At 39.2% G+C, this 16066-nt stretch overlaps 1 protein-coding gene across 1 annotated transcript in view; it reads right to left on the bottom strand.

Moving 5' to 3' along the window:
• Positions 1–286: 286 nt before the first annotated feature.
• msh3 (mutS homolog 3 (E. coli)) overlaps positions 287–16066 on the bottom strand; it is a 53561-nt gene continuing 37781 nt past the window's right edge. The window contains exons 22-24 of the mRNA XM_079689488.1: positions 8166–8292; positions 7827–7995; positions 287–675 (exon numbers count right to left, since the gene is read on the bottom strand). Coding sequence (XP_079545614.1) covers positions 549–675; positions 7827–7995; positions 8166–8292 — 423 coding nt within the window. The 3' untranslated portion in view covers positions 287–548. The remainder of the gene's footprint in view (positions 676–7826; positions 7996–8165; positions 8293–16066) is intronic.

The raw sequence follows: 16066 nt of genomic DNA, 5'->3' as shown, positions 1-16066 counted from the left end.
AATGTGATTCGTTGCTTAATAAGTAGGCTTAAAGTGTTGCATCAACCACTTTTATACCATAACAGAACTAATGTAGTGTTCAATGTTAAGCATGACATTTTTTTGTTTAAATGGAAATTCCAGCAATTTAAGAAATAAAAATCTACAGGTCTTGAAACATAGCATATTTGAAAAACCCTAGCTGCTACTAGCGTAACAAACATTTCCAATCGCAAGCGTCGAGATGCATTTTGGGTAATGTAAGTTCCAAATATTTCGAAGAAAGAAGACTGTGAGGAAAAATACATCAAAGGTCCAGCTGCATCAAAGTTTCTTTAAGGTGAAGAACAGCAAGTATATTTTTTTCATTTTTTAATCATCAAACACTGATTTCAAATATAGTCTGGAAGTGAAATCTTCTCAGTCCGTATTAACTGATATTTGGAATACAGCTACAGTTCACATGATGGTGACACACACACGCACACGCAAACATTAACAAAAACGACTCCACTCATTCTAAGACAAGTTTGTACTTCTGAACCCCCTGTATTTTTCTTTGAGCAGGATCATTCACTGATTGCAGGGTGTGTGTTTTCCTGGTGTTGCACCAATGAAGAGTCTGACTGCAACCACGCCATGAGGGATGATCTGTCCGAGATGCTCAAGAGATCTGAGAGAAGTTTTTTAGTCCTCCTAAAGAAATGGAGACAAAGACACAGTGACAAACAGTTTAACAAAACATTGTATATTAGACTATTGTATATTCTCACATCCCCCGTTTGTGTTCAGCCTAAATACACCGTGTGTGAGAGCACAATAAAATCCCTCTTCTTTACGTACAACCAGCAGCCCAACTCCTCTGTGTACGATTATTGTTTACTCAGCACGGCTTCACTTCAGCAAAGGACAAACATTTAATATAGGGAGGATTACATTGACAGAAATATAGTTCTGTGTGTGTGCGTGCGCGCTTGCGCTTGCGCGCGCGCGTGTGTGTGTGTGTGTGTGTGTGTGTGTGTGTGTGTGTGTGTGTGTGTGTGTGTGTATGTGTGCGTATGTGGGTGAGTGTGAGTGTGTGTCAGATATTTCATATTGTGAGGATTACTAAGGCAGAGGCTAAGCAGCAATCAAGTCCCAGTAGGAAGTCAGAGCGAAGGAGATGCAGTGTACACACTTACAGAGAAAAAAAAAGTGTATTGAGAGAAAGTGCAATATACAACACACTCTCACTCCATAATCGTCCAGGAGCGACGTTTGGTCAGGGTCCCGTGGCGTGCAGTTGTGACGCTCCTAGGCTCCTTCAGCTTCATAAAGGGAAGCAAATAGCTTTCAACTGATTGCAATGTATTCCCATCTGCGGCGGGATTTGACGCTCATGGAAGCACGGCATTCGTTTGTGTCGGCTGGCCTTAAAGGCAATGTGAGCGTCCATTCCCATTGGATAACGGAGAATTGTACACCCGGAAGTAAGTATTCCCCTTACTGTCGATTGATTTTACAGTGATATCTGCACTACTCACTACTCGACTAAAGAACACCAGATTATCCTTGTTAATTACACAACATTGATTGGCTTAAATTGTGTGCAATGCTTTTGTATTTTTCCCGTTCGATTCGGAGAAACAAATATTTTTTCGGAGTAAAGGATGGCAGAACACACTACACTACCCAGAATCCCCAGCACCATGTGCTCTGTTTGACAAACCCCGTGATTAGTTCTCAAGCTCTGTGATTGGTTGACCTCTAACTGCATTCCATATGAAAAAAAAACGTTTCGTAAAAGATATAATCATACTTTATTCAGCAGTGCTTGCTTTACTCTTTGAAAGTCATCACATGAATGCATTGTAATAAATGGTTCGACTGCATTAAATATATTACACATCTGTCGTAGTTCTTTATTTTTATTTATCTACAGAGATCGGGCTCAGAATAGACCGGAAACTATTCTTTTACCGTTCAGTTTGAATTTCACAATAAAGTTAGTAGTAATATTTTGTTTTGATATTATTGTTTTTTTATTAACTACTAGATCGCTGGGTCATGTTAAGACCATCTTTTTTGTGTTGCTGTGGGTTTTTCCATTGCTTTTGTGTTACAAATATCAAAACAATAACTAAATATATCCGTCGTAAACTAAACCAGAAACAGCAGTATATTTTATTTTGTTAACACTGTAAACTTGACAGCTTTTTAACCCAAACCACCTACTGGTTAAAGCCTATGGTTAAAGCACGTTATTACACGTTTAGAGTAATGCAATCCAGGTAGATTGTGTTGCTTTTTAATGACTGTTTAAAATGCGTTTTTCTTAATGTCTTTTATTATTATTAACTACTTGTTACTTGTTGCTAGGGACGCTGCTATCGATATTGTGTTTCGCAACATGTTCTCTATCTATGGCACGTCTCTACTGGGAGTTGTAGTTTTAAAAGACGTTTTCGTATTTCCCATAATAAGAAGTTGCCAGTATACTGTGTACATCCCTGGAGGTTTAGGGGATAGGAAACACTCAAATTTAAAACATATAATTAATAAATGGGTGAAAATTAATAAATTGAAAATATATTAATGCTGCCCATAATGGGCAGCATTAATATATATACCCACATGCCAGCTAAGGTCAGAAGAGCTTTATTTAACAGCTGGTCTTATGTTTGTGTTAATTGATAACATTGCATTACATTACATTAATTGATCAGCCTAAAACATGCACTTGTCAAGGTTCAGAGGCAAATTTTGCAAATATGGCAGTAGCCATCGATCATCTTAAGATAAGATATACTTTATTGATCCCAAGTTGGAAGCATTTGCATTACATCAGCATGTGTAACGGTTGTAAATATGCAGTGGTGTTTATTTGTAAATCATTTAGTATAATCACACAAATTTTGTGTTTTATATTTAATAATTCTGTGTTCTTCATTTATTGATTGTTCAATACCTGACAAGGCCGGAGATGAAATATCTATATACATCCTATAAGAGTATAATATGTATAATATCTGTTAAAATAAGTGCTTCAACATAGTTAACATTGCTGGAGGTATGCACAAATATTGATAGATGTCTTGTAATGCACTATTGAGGAACCTGCGACCCAAGTTTTTCCTTCATTGCATAACTACACCGTTTGTGAATATGATATGTCAATAAACCTTAGAAAATCTTGAAATCTTGAAAGGGATGTGCAAAATACTCATTATATAAAGTCTTTAATTAACTATTAGTAGAGAATAACGAGTAATGAATATACTTTATAGGGATCCTATTAATATCTAATAATAAAAATAATGAAATTCAATAACATGCTTTAACCACCAGGTGTCCCTTTCTATCAGCTGTGCATCTTTATGGTGTAAATACAGCCTATCTACCAATTGGATCAAATATAAAAGTCAGCCGAATTAGTGTTGATCCTGCAAGGAGACGTATTGTGTGAAAAGAAATCTAAGATGTTGTTTAATTGCTGATATTTTTATGATCCACGTCACGTTTTCAGTGTTGGCGGCAGTTCCTCATGTTTGTCTAGAAGTCTTCTCATCAGGGCTCTATAAATAGAGAACTACGGCAGATATGTAATATTTAATACAGCCGAACCGTGTATTACAATGCTGTTATGTGATGACTTTCAAAGAGAAAAGCAAGAACACTCGGAATAAAGTATTATTTTATTTTTTTTAAATGTTTTCGGTCTATTTGTTAATGACGATGTGATGTGAGATGTGAGACTGGAATTGCACAGGGGAAAATAACGTATCTTTAGATGCGGATTTTGTTAAACTAATACGTTTGCGCTGTGGACCAACACTATACATTGACGGGTAAGGGGGTAGCAATAAAGATAACACGATTAAACAGTTACACAACATAACAGAAATAATATCGATAGCAGCGTCCCTAGCAACCACCTTGGTAACAATGAAAACGTTCTATGGACACAATTTCCTGAAGTAATCTTCATAATAACTAGCAAACTAAAGATCATGTACATCCACTGCACACATAATCTGAAATAACAACTCATATTTCTCGCATCAAATGACATCAAAACGCATTTTAATGGCCAAACTAACTTTAAAATAGGCATTTTCAACCGAGAATAAAACGAAGTTTGGCCATGTTTTTTTTTTCTGCAGGGAGAAATTTGAAGATCATGTGACATAGACGCCAGCCATTGGAATGAATGGTGAAAAAAAACGGGGTTTGTCAAACAGAGCACAAGGTGTAGTCCTAAACGATAGCTGGGGATTCTGGGGAGTGTTCTGCCATCCTTTACTCCGAAAAAATATTTGTTTCTCCGAATCGAAGGGGAAAAATACAAAAGCATTGCACACAATTTAAACCAATCTATGTTGTGTAATTAACAAGGATAATCTGGTGTTTTTTAGTCGAGTAGTGAGTAGTGCAGATATCACTGTAAAATCAATCGACAGTAAGGGGAATACTTACTTCCGGGTGTACAATTCTCCGTTATCCAATGGGAATGGACGCTCACATTACCTTTAAGGCCAGCCGACACAAACGAATGCCGTGCTTCCATGAGCGTCAAAACCCGCCGCAGATGGGAATACATTGCAATCAGTTGAAAGCTATTTGCGTCCCTTTATGAAGCTGAAGGAGCCTAGGAGCGTCACAACCGCACGCCACGGGACCCTGACCAAACGTCGCTCCTGGACGATTATGGAGTGAGTGTGTTGCAATATGCTGACATTTTGACAGCAAATGAATCTGCCATATTTCCACTTCCTTACTCAATTGTAAGCCAACCATCGATGTCTGGCTGTGTGTCGTTCATCCTAACAGAAAGACCTTTCTACATCTACATTAAAAAAAACATTGCTCATCTTAATACTTAGAATAGGGATAATGAGATTTGAACCCCCTGGGGGAAAATATTCCATTACAAGAATGTGACAAAGTTGACTACATTTGTTTTAATGAACCATTCCAGCACATTTAGATTAATTAAAATGAAATTAGACCCGATTAAGAACATTAATTTCAAATCAGAATTTAAAACAAGGAACTATTGAAAACCTATCCTGTGTCAAGCAACATTTAAATAAAAATATATACTAAAAATGTCCGACATTAATAATAGCTGCAACTCTTTAGGAGGACTCTATAAAACTTCTGTTATGTTGCCGAATCAACATTTTCAAAGGCTGCGTCTCACTTCGGTTATTTTTCATTTCCTCGCGTCTCGGTATCACCGGAAGTTGATTTGTCTGCGCCATCTTGAGTAGCATCCCAGTGGCCTTATTTGTGCCCGAGGACCGAGGATCGAGGAGCGATAATCGAGGAACCACCAGACCATTCTCCAGTGAAATCCTCAGACACTCGATCGCTCCACCCCCTTACTGTGGCTGCATCTCACTTCGGTTAAATGGAATCCTTGCGTCCCTCACTTGCGTCGTTTCCCTGCGTTTACCCACCAGGGAAGCATGGAGAGACGCAAGGAAACCACGAGAAGCAGGGAAATGAGTTTTAAGAGCAATGGAACGTCCTTTCCTCCGGAGCGTCACGTGAAGCGACGTCCATTTGTGATGACGCCGCACAGCTGATTGTCTGACAGCAGCCAGCTCTGTCCCCGTTGTTTTCACAAACACCCCCACCTCTGTTAGTACACATTTACTTACATAAACATTTGTATCATCTGTTTTAGACCCAAATAAATAAAATATAATAAGAACTCATTCTCAAAAAAAATAAACGCCATTCTTAAAATGTATAAACGAAAAAAGCGATCATGAAAATGTTTCCAATAAATGAATAAAATGATTTTTGACCACTTTGTTGTTCAGATATATCACATATTTGTAACTAAATGATACATTAATTGAAACAAAACACGGTATAAACTGAGGAGTGACTCCAGTGAGGTTCATGTATTTTCTTCCATCCGCTGGGAAACTGCTCTCATGTGAAGAAGCATCAGATCAGTGTATGCACTGCATTGTCCAATCAGTGAGCGATACACAGTAAGGGGGCGGGGCGAGTGTCTGAGGATTTCATCGGAGAATGGTCTGGTGCAGCGCCGTCTATATGGCGCTGGTCTGGTGGTTCCTCGATTATCACTCCTTCGTTATCGCTCCTCAATCCTCGATCCTCCAGCACAAATAAGGCCACTGGGACGCTACTCAAGATGGCGCAGACAAAATCAAATTCCGGTGAGACTGAGACCGAGGAGCGATTGGATGATGCAGTGCATGCACTGATCTGTTGCTTCTTGACATGAGAGCAGTTTCCCAGCGGAGTGAAGAAAACACATGAAACTCACGGGACTCACTCCTCAGTTTATACAGTGTTTTTTTTCAATTAATGTATAATTTAGTTAAAAATATGTGATATATCTGAACAACAAAGTGGTCAAAAATCATTTTATTCATTTATTGGAAACATTTTCATGATCGCTTTTTTCGTTTTACATTTTCATTTATTGTCATTTCCATTCAGTCAGTCATTAAGTGCTATTAAAATGTTAATTTGCTAAATATCCAAACAAACAAACAAAGTGTGCAATCCAATGCATGTTAATCTAACTGGGTTTTGATAGATAACATATCTCTTTTTCTTCTCTCAATTATTTTATTTATATTGTGCACTCTAATCTACGACGGAGTATTAGGGCCACACTTAGAAGAAAAAAAACTGAGAGATTTCGAGAATAAAGTCGTAATAATACGAGAATAAAGACGTAGTTTCATAAATGACTTGAGAAGGAGACAACAGGAGCGTCCTGCAATACAATGAGGAATGTGGAGCATCTTGTGAAGCAGTAGTTTAGGTTTATCAAATAACTAAATACTTAATCTTTTGGCACATCAGCATCAGATTATCATAAGTATTAGAACTTTGAAAAGGTTGTGCAAGAAACTATGTCTATTATCTCTCTCGTTTTTTTTTCTAAGTGTGGCCCTAGCACTCCGTCATACTAATCAATATTAATCAAACTATTGTTCGTTTATACATTTTAAGAATGACGTTTATCTTTTTTGAGAATGAGTTCTTATTTTATTTTATTTATTTGGGTCTACAACAGATGATACAAATGTTTGTGTCGGTAAATGTGTGGCGGGGGTGTTTGTGAAAATAACGGGGACAGAGCTGGCTGCTGTCAGACGATCAGCTGTGCGGCCGCTTCACGTGACGCTCCGGAGGAAAGGACGTCCCATTGCTCTTAAAACAAATTTTCCTGCTTCTCGTGGTTTCCTTGCGTCTCTCCATGCTTCCCTGGCGGGAGGGACTAGACGCAGGGAAACAACGCAAGTGAGGGACGCAAGGATTCCATTTAACCGAAGTGAGATGCAGCCAAAGTAACCTAAACTAAAAGCAGCTAAAACTGGAATTCCATCCCTAAGAATTAAAGAGGCCACATTTTTCAGAGGTCTGATTTTCCACTATTATTGGTTCAAAGGTCTTAGCACAAAATTAAATCAAGTTCATGTGAGTCTAAAGTTTAAATAAACATTCAGTATAGTGTCAGCAGGGCTTTCTTGGGTTATCTTTTTTATAAGCAGTAAAGCTCCATTTGCACAGGAAAACGATTTATTTTGAGAGGTTTTAAAGAAAGTATTAAACTGGAATAATCTTGGGGGACTTGAAAGTAGAAATCAAAGCAGAGGAGGCTAAATTTTACTATTTGATATGCGTCAAGCTCCAAAGTCCTACATTTCCCAAAATGCTTCTTGTGTTTATATCATAAAGATGTTTTAAGGCGCTCAAGCACAAAAAAGGCAGAACCACATATTGTTCTTCTGTTCACCTGGCGAACATCAGGACTAAAGATAAAATAAATGCCTTCATGATAAGATTTGTACGTGTATTCGTGTTTGCTGTACCTCCTGGCGTTGACCGTGTTCTCCAGCTCTCGAGCTTTGCGTGCAGCAGTGTGTAGTATAGGGACTGGGATGTCAACCAATCGGGCGACATTGAGACCGTAGCTCCGTCCTGCAGCTCCTTCAGTTAGCTGGTAGAGGAAAGTGACAAACTCTGGCTGGACCTCTCCGTCTGTCAGCATATGCACATGTATATAGATAAACAAGTTAAAAATCAGCAAGTGCAACGTAAGATTCATGTAAATGTAGCAGACCTGCCAGGCAGGAGTCAACCGCTACAATACGTGACATAAAAACTTTGAAATCATTTTTAAATACACACAACAATGGGCACACACATACCGTCAGTGTTGATGTCAGGTTCATTGAGTAGGAAAGCCATGTGGAAGTTAGACACGTGTTCAGGATACACCCGCTCCAACTCACACAGAGGAGGGTAATGGGTCACAAACAGGGTGAGGGCTTTCACCTAAGAAAAGGATGCAGAGTGCAGTGTTGATGCTAGGTCTAAAAGCCTGCCAGATACACAGTGCAATATACTGCTCTTGATGTTGAAGTATGGAAAAACTGCATAAACAGGATCAGCCAGGTGATATGTGATCTGTACATTGTGTTCACATTGGATAAGAAAAAATTCACAGCCGAGGGGTTGAATCAAACAGGAGGAAGGAAGTAATTTAATCAAATCAGTCACTGTTTTAAAGAGGCCTTTATGAGAAGCCTGTCACTTGTGGTGTTTCCTACAATCAAGACGTAGGTAAAAGTGAGAAAGTAAGTACAGGCTGTACAGTAATATCACATGTAGTAGCCCTCTGCCTGCTATGTTTGGTTTTATTGACAACACAACTACCACCTTCCCTCCTACTCACCAGTTTTGCAGGGAGCCTGTGAAAAATGAAAACTTTTCACATAAGGTAGACAACAAAATCATGTTGAAAAGTGAATTAAATACTCCAGTTGTATTTTTCATTATCTGTTCAAACACCCAATCGCAGATATATATTTTTCTATTACGAGGTGTTACAGGATCATGTTCATTGAATAATGATGACACGTGCCAATCAATGAGCCAAAGTCACATAAAACAGTGATGAAACCGAACCATTCTTATAAACAAGACCACAAAATTAACAAGTGTAGTAGTTTATAGTGCTTTGTAATGCTCCTGCTCACAATGACAGTCCTTTTGACTTAATGGTGGCGTTAAGGCAGCACGTGAGTTATAACAGTTCATCCTGAGGTGGCATGACAGACTCTATTACTTTTTATATGATATAAATATATGTATATAAAATAAACCACCATAGTTGCTGACATACTTCACTTAAATCTAGTGTGAACCTTTTCTGCCCATCTCCGCTGCTACTGCACTGAAACTGTACTTTGAACATTTTAAATATATTATTAACATTTTAAATTGTATACCCCGTTTATCTAGGCCCTTTTTGTTTTGTTTTATATATGTCACACTGTGGGACGTATAACACATGTAGTAATTTTGACAATAAAGCTGACTTTGACTAAGTTGTCCTTAAAATGAAAGTCGGGGATCCCCAATCTAAGCAGGGAAGATGAATGTCTAAACAAACACGATGCAATCAACAAATTGGATCAGGGATTGTTGACCTGTAGGTCTGGATCTCAACAGTGAGTAATGAGATTTAAATGAAAATGACTTGGTAATGGAAAATAATAATTCTGCTAAACAGCATTTATTGATTATGATATTTGATACGATATATATATATAAATAATAACGACGAGTATGCAGTCTGTTACAATGACATCACAAGTAGACATAGAATGACATTAAGTTTGGCAACCACTGTGATATTCTATTGGATAAAACAGAGAATGTGACTTGATTGTGGCATGGAGAAAATCACCATTGCAATTCATCCCAGCATGAATTTCTGCAAAAACGTAATTGTAGTAGGCGGGGGAAAAAACAGAAAGACAAAAGACAAAGAAGACATAAAGTGATACATATACCAAATGGTGTGCCTAATAACAAATGTTGCATTATGTAACCCTGTCTGCGTTGCCACAACTGAGCAAAAGTATCTGAAAAACTCAAAGAAGACCACCTCTATCTATCTTACTGTGTGTAACACCCTGCAGTGTGCTGAGCTAATAACACATGAAGACATCCTTTGGGAATATTACTACCAGCATAAACACATACATACAGCATTATGTCACTTTTTCCTCGCATCAGTCTTTAGTTTTTTCACACATCCTGGGGGGGATGTAGAAAAATTAAAGCACTTTGCCTCATCTCTGTATTCCTTAATCTGTTTTAGGCCTAGGGGCAGCCCAAAGACTACATGATCAAAATCTGGTATTAAGGTTAAGACTTTAACATTATAGAAAGCAGGGGGGTTACTCCCTCTACCTCTCTCTCAAATACATGTGCCAACATTTGTTTCACTTCTCTCTCAGGACAGCCGCTGGAAGATCTTTAAGTATGTGTTTCCTTTTCCTGCCTAATCTAACTGAATGGCAGTAGGGAGTGTGCAATAACATAATAAAGAAGAGATTATGAGTTGAAAACAAAATGTTGAAACAAAAAAAATAATGCTTGATTAAATATCCCTAAAACTAACGTTTTAATAGTAGTTGAGCCTGACGATGAAAGACAATTATAAATGGTGTATGAGCTCTCATGGTGAGGCAGGCCTGAGTCTTACATCATCGCAGCAGACAGGCGCTGCAGGACTCAGCCGGCTCTAAGATCGTCCGCTAACCGCTCGGGCTAAGAAAGGTCAGACGTCACTGGTAATACATCCCTCTGAAAGAGACGTGCATGTAGACTCCCACATGCTTCAAACAAAGGAACGGAGAACTACACACAAACGCTCACAAAAGCATGCCACTTCAATCATTCCTGTCCACCGACACTGAAAGGTAAAAACAAACGGAGCGTGTCACAGGGAGGCTGCAGCCTGGCTAATGGTCTGATTAGGGGCTAATAGCAGCTCATTACAAGACCACCCTTGGGTGAGCTGACAGCTGTGTTCTGCGGAGCCCCATGTTCTGATGAAATCTGTGTTGAAACAATTAGTCAATTAATCGATTAGTCGGTAACTACAAAAGTTCCTTTTAAATCAAGATGCACATCGAAGTTTAAATGTCTGGTTCAATTGAAGAAACAGTTTAAAGACAACATTTGATGTTTTTACCTTTCGTTTCTTTGTGGTAAACACTATCACAAACAATGGCTTATTTACACAGATATGACGCAACATTAGCGTTCATTTGAATATGTGTTACTGTCCTGGATGTATCACTATTTAACAAATAAAGACAATGACCTGAAAGACACCAAAACAGTCTGATGAGGAGCTAAAGAGTCATTTCATTATTCTTTGCAGGTTTTCCACTACAAGAAACATCATTTTATAAACATGTAAACTTAAAAATACAGATGAGTGCAGCTTTCAGTTAATTGACAAGGAAAAGGAAAACTGATGAAGATCAAGTCAAATGCTGGAAAATTACAATTCAGGATAAATGGCGTGTATGATCTTTATTGTTATGAAAATATGATTGGAAGATTGTTAAAACGGGGTGAGGGAATCTTGGAACATTGCTCTGCCTCACTGCTTATGAATAGTGGCAGTCCGGGACTTGAAAAAAAGAGGAACATCTATAAATATCCACTCCTAATGTAAGCTAAAATGTTCTACATGTTTATAAACAGATAGAGGAATGCTTGGAGCGCTCAAACATAAAGGAGGCTGAGTCCAGAAGAGACAGGGTGTGTGTTCAGCTCACTGGACACGAAGGTTCAGACAAAACAGCATCTCAGGTTTCTCGGTCACAAGCCGACGGATAACACTTTCTCTGTATCTTGTCACTTTGCCTACCTCTTCCTCTCCTATATGCCTCTGATTATCAGCTCCAAATTGATGTCTGTTTCGCTGTACACCTGTAGAGATATGTTGTTCAAGACACAGGTTTGCTTCCACTCGAAAAATCTGATCCAGAGGCTGCAGTTGTCAACTCCAATCTTGCTGTGTTTCTGTCTTGTTACTTCTCTCTATCCTGTTAGAAACAAATCCAATTCTGACTCAAGTAGAGACCCTTTGTGTTCTCACCTCACAACTAACAAGGCTCTTACCAAGGTGCTGTGTGAGTGTGTGACAGGAAGAGATTTGATGGAATTGATGCCTGCATGTATGTCACTGACCTTGACTGAGACTTAATCCTCTTTTCTAAGTGGCTTAGCTTATTTGAGTAAGGGTCAATGATGGGTGCATAAGTGCTAAACATTTCTTTAGGTTATATTAAGTCTTCTATTTGATTAGAAATATATCTAGCTGCTCGTCTGGTCTTCAACCTTCCAAAATTCTCCCACACCACGCCGCTCCTCCGCTCCCTTCACTGGCTTCCAGTAACTGCTAGAATCCACTTCAAGACAATGGTACTTGCGTACCATGCTGCGAATGGATCTGGCCCTTCCTACATCCAGGACATGGTTAAACCGTACACCCCAGCACGTGCACTCCGCTCTGCATCAGCCAAACAGCTCGCTGCACCCGCACTGCGAGGGGGACCCAAGTTCCCATCAGCAAAAACACTTGGGTTTGCTATCCTGGCTCCAAAATGGTGGAATGAGCTCCCCATTGAAATCAGGACAGCAGAAAGCTTACACATCTTCCGGCGCAGAATGAAAACTCATCTCTTTCGACTCCACTTCGAGCGATAGAACTATTAACAAAGCACTTATATACTAATAAAGGACTGGCTTATCTAAAGTTGAGTAGCACTTGAAATATTTTGGCTCTATGAAACCTGATGTACTTATATGATTCTGTTTTCTTCAAGTTTGTATCTTCTTGGTCGAACGCACTTATTGTAAGTCGCTTTGGTTAAAAGCGTCAGCTAAATGCAATGTAATGTAATGTAATGTAATATCCTGGGTGCAATGATAAGGGCTTAAATTATCCAGTATTTTAAGATTTGAGTTCAATCATAGAAGTATAAACCGGTGGTAGAAAATATATTTCTTGTATCATCTTGTAACTTTTCCCATTTTGATTCTATTATATCCTTGTCTGTGGTCCCCACCCACACACTCCAAACCATGTTTGGCATGCAATGGAGAAACACAATTCTCACCATTGAACATGCAAGAGCTGAAAAATACAAAGCAATGAAATCACAACGAATTGAAAGCAAACTGACAAGTATCTCTCCCATGTGCAGTATGTATAACAGTGCAGAAACGGAGCAGTGCAGAGTGCAGTGGAGCACACGTGGGTCTTCTTAGGAGCTCTGTGCATCAGGGTGAGCATAACAGACCATTAACGCCCACACGGAGCGAAACATCCTACTGAAAATGCACCCATTAGTGTGCAACCAAAAGTACGTTTTAGCGAGTACAAGTTCTCCTGTGAGGCAAGTGTAAAGCTGGGCCTGATTCTGCTTGTTTATACAGTGCAGCATTACAATGTTATTGCAGTCACCTTCAGGCCTGAGTCATTGTACAAGTAGAGAGCGATGCGTAGTGATGAGCTCTGTGTGAAGCTAACGGCAGGACCTGCTGTTGGCGTGAATAAAAGTGAGAGTCCAAGTGAGTCTGAGAGTGAGTAATGGCTAAAGAAGAGGACAGTATGAGGTAACATCACGGCTAGAATGAGAATGAAACACGTACTGAAGCAACAAACCGTGTGCTGACCCATATCGATTTCACATTAAAACCCAGCAACTTCTGACAGAAGCAGCTCCTGTTTTTTCGTGATCGTCTCTTCTCTGCTTTTCTGTTTCTTTTTCTCTTCCTGCGTCAAGGCTGTCTCTTTTATTGAGTGGTGTTATGAAACCCATCTACATTCTTAACTACCTCTCAGGTGAGTGCTAGGGGACAGGGAAAGGTGTGTAACTATAACAACCGAGTCAAAGGAGGAGTAGTCTGACTTTTGACGTGAGCAGTTGAGTCCGGAAAGGAGGAGGAGGAGGAGGAGGAGGAGGAGGAGGAGGAGGAGGAGGAGGAGGAGAGAGCATTACAGACTCTGCAGGTCTGCCCGTACTGAAAAGGCCTTTTGCTGCAAAGCATAACTTCTTGTTTGTGTCTTTCTTTATAGCAAGGCTTTTCTAACAAATCAATGGTGTTATACAACAGGTAGTTAGAGAGCTCCTTCCTGCAGCAGCTGCCTGCTGCATTAGTTGCTACTTACACATTTGCGTTCTATGTTTTCCAGCAGGATTACATAACCCCTGAGATTCTGTCCTAAGATTAATGCGGAACTGGCAAATCACTGGAAGGAGTTTTCAAAGATACATGTTTATTCATCTATATTTGAACAAGGGGAACCTCAGGGCAATTTAGAGCTTTTTGACTAAGACTTTGGAAAACAGAAAATAAACAAATTCCAGCTGTCAGAGATTGGATACAGCTTGAAAATTACCCTGAAGGCATCAGTGAGAAAGTAAGGATATTCTAGTGGTAAAATGACATCAATGGGATCTGACAGTGAGGACCAAAGGGGGAGCTGCACCCTGGGGCTCATCCTCCCACTACAGGACGCCCCAAACTGAGGATCAACGGTTTGTGCATCATCAGCCGTTACAATAGCTGGTGAGGTGCTTATTTACTACAGCCAGGAAAACAAAGTTCCTAAAGTGCAAAATGTAATGTTCACCAAGGTCAAGGTGGAACATGGGAGTTGATAAATCCTTTTCCCCAGAGAAGCTACAACCTGGAGGGCTCACACACAGCTGTAAAGAACACTAGACCTCTTTACAACTACATTTGTAAGCATGTTTTTCTTTTGTTATGTGCGGCTTGCAGACTGCAATCCATAGGTGGATTTAACTGATATATCGGCATTGGTGTCCAGCTTGGCAGATATGCAAAACTCTTATTTTATTTTATCCTGATTCAAGTTTTAAAGCTACAGTAAAGGAATGTCAGGCCACTTGAGGGAATCTTAAAAGGCTAAATGCACAACCTCCCCTTTAAAGTGGATGTTGTTAACCAGGGACGTGCACAGACATTTGGAGGGGCTATTGCTCTAAACTGGAAAAAGGGCCTCCCCCCGATAAAAAACATAAGACCTTTTGAAAATTGTAATTTGTTGTTTTTAATGTAAAAGAAACCAAACGATTATTACATCAACTAAATTGAACAGTAATTCCCATCTCATAACAAAATAAGCTAAGGCGACTACTTGCATTCGGTGACTTGATTTTAAAAATGAAAACCAGGGACATTTTTTGTTTTGCGGTCCATATCTCATTAAAATGCCTAATGTTAGTAACTATTAAAGACAACATGAGGACAATTCTGTTCTAATGTAGTTTGACCAGACCATTGTAACTGCTGTGCTGTGTGTTGTACTGATAAAATAGGGCTTCTAACTAATTACCTTAAATAAACTCACTTGTTAATGAAACCAGTTCAATACGCATTATTCTTATTCTTATCATTCTTTATGAGTAAGGTACAATTACTTATTTATTTAGTATTCCATAACTTAGTAACAGAGATGGTCAAACTGAAGTGGTAGAGACATGGCAGAAATCCTACAATGAAGCGGGGCAGTGAACTGTTCACCCGTGAGAGGGCGATCAAGAAAAGAGAGCGAGCGGCCCCGTTGAGGGAGTTTACAGATGAAAGGACACAGAAAGACAGAAGCACAATAACAACAAGTAGGCTATATTTATGTGTTCTTTTGTAAATAACCGACGGTATCAAGAGGAAGTAAAGTCCCCTGGTTTGTCCCTTATACCCTAACTGCCATGAGACAACTCAAAATCAAGTTTCCAAAAGGAAAATCCGACACTGAGGTGGTCTTAACACACCGGCAGATGACAGCGCTGACAAAGTGTGTTTCCCACAGCGAGACGCTACAATACTGGGCTTATCATGATGACAGAAAAACAGAAAAAAATAAAATAAACTCTTGCTCTCTCCAGAGGGACAGGTCAGCCAAAAAGGCCGAACGGGCCGTTTCCCGGGCAACATTAGCCCGTACCTGTGCACGTCCCTGTTGTTAACATTAGCAAACTGTCTGTATTCATATCACGCAAATAAAGAGCAACATAGGGAGTCTACAAGTCCAATATTAAAAATATGAATTGCAGTTTTAAATACATTTGTCACAATTGATATTACATGTATTTAAAGGATTTATTTTTATTTTAAGTATAGCTAGCATAATAATGGCATCCTTACTGTATTACACTGTACATTTTGAGAAACAATCCTGTTTTCAGCTTTAATATAAATCTTATCACTA

Source organism: Notothenia rossii (genome assembly GCF_949606895.1).
Source record: "Notothenia rossii genome assembly, chromosome: 6".
Taxonomy (NCBI): Eukaryota; Metazoa; Chordata; class Actinopteri; order Perciformes; family Nototheniidae; genus Notothenia; species Notothenia rossii.
Note: the sequence above shows the minus strand (reverse complement) of the source record. Positions and strands in the feature narration are given on the sequence as shown.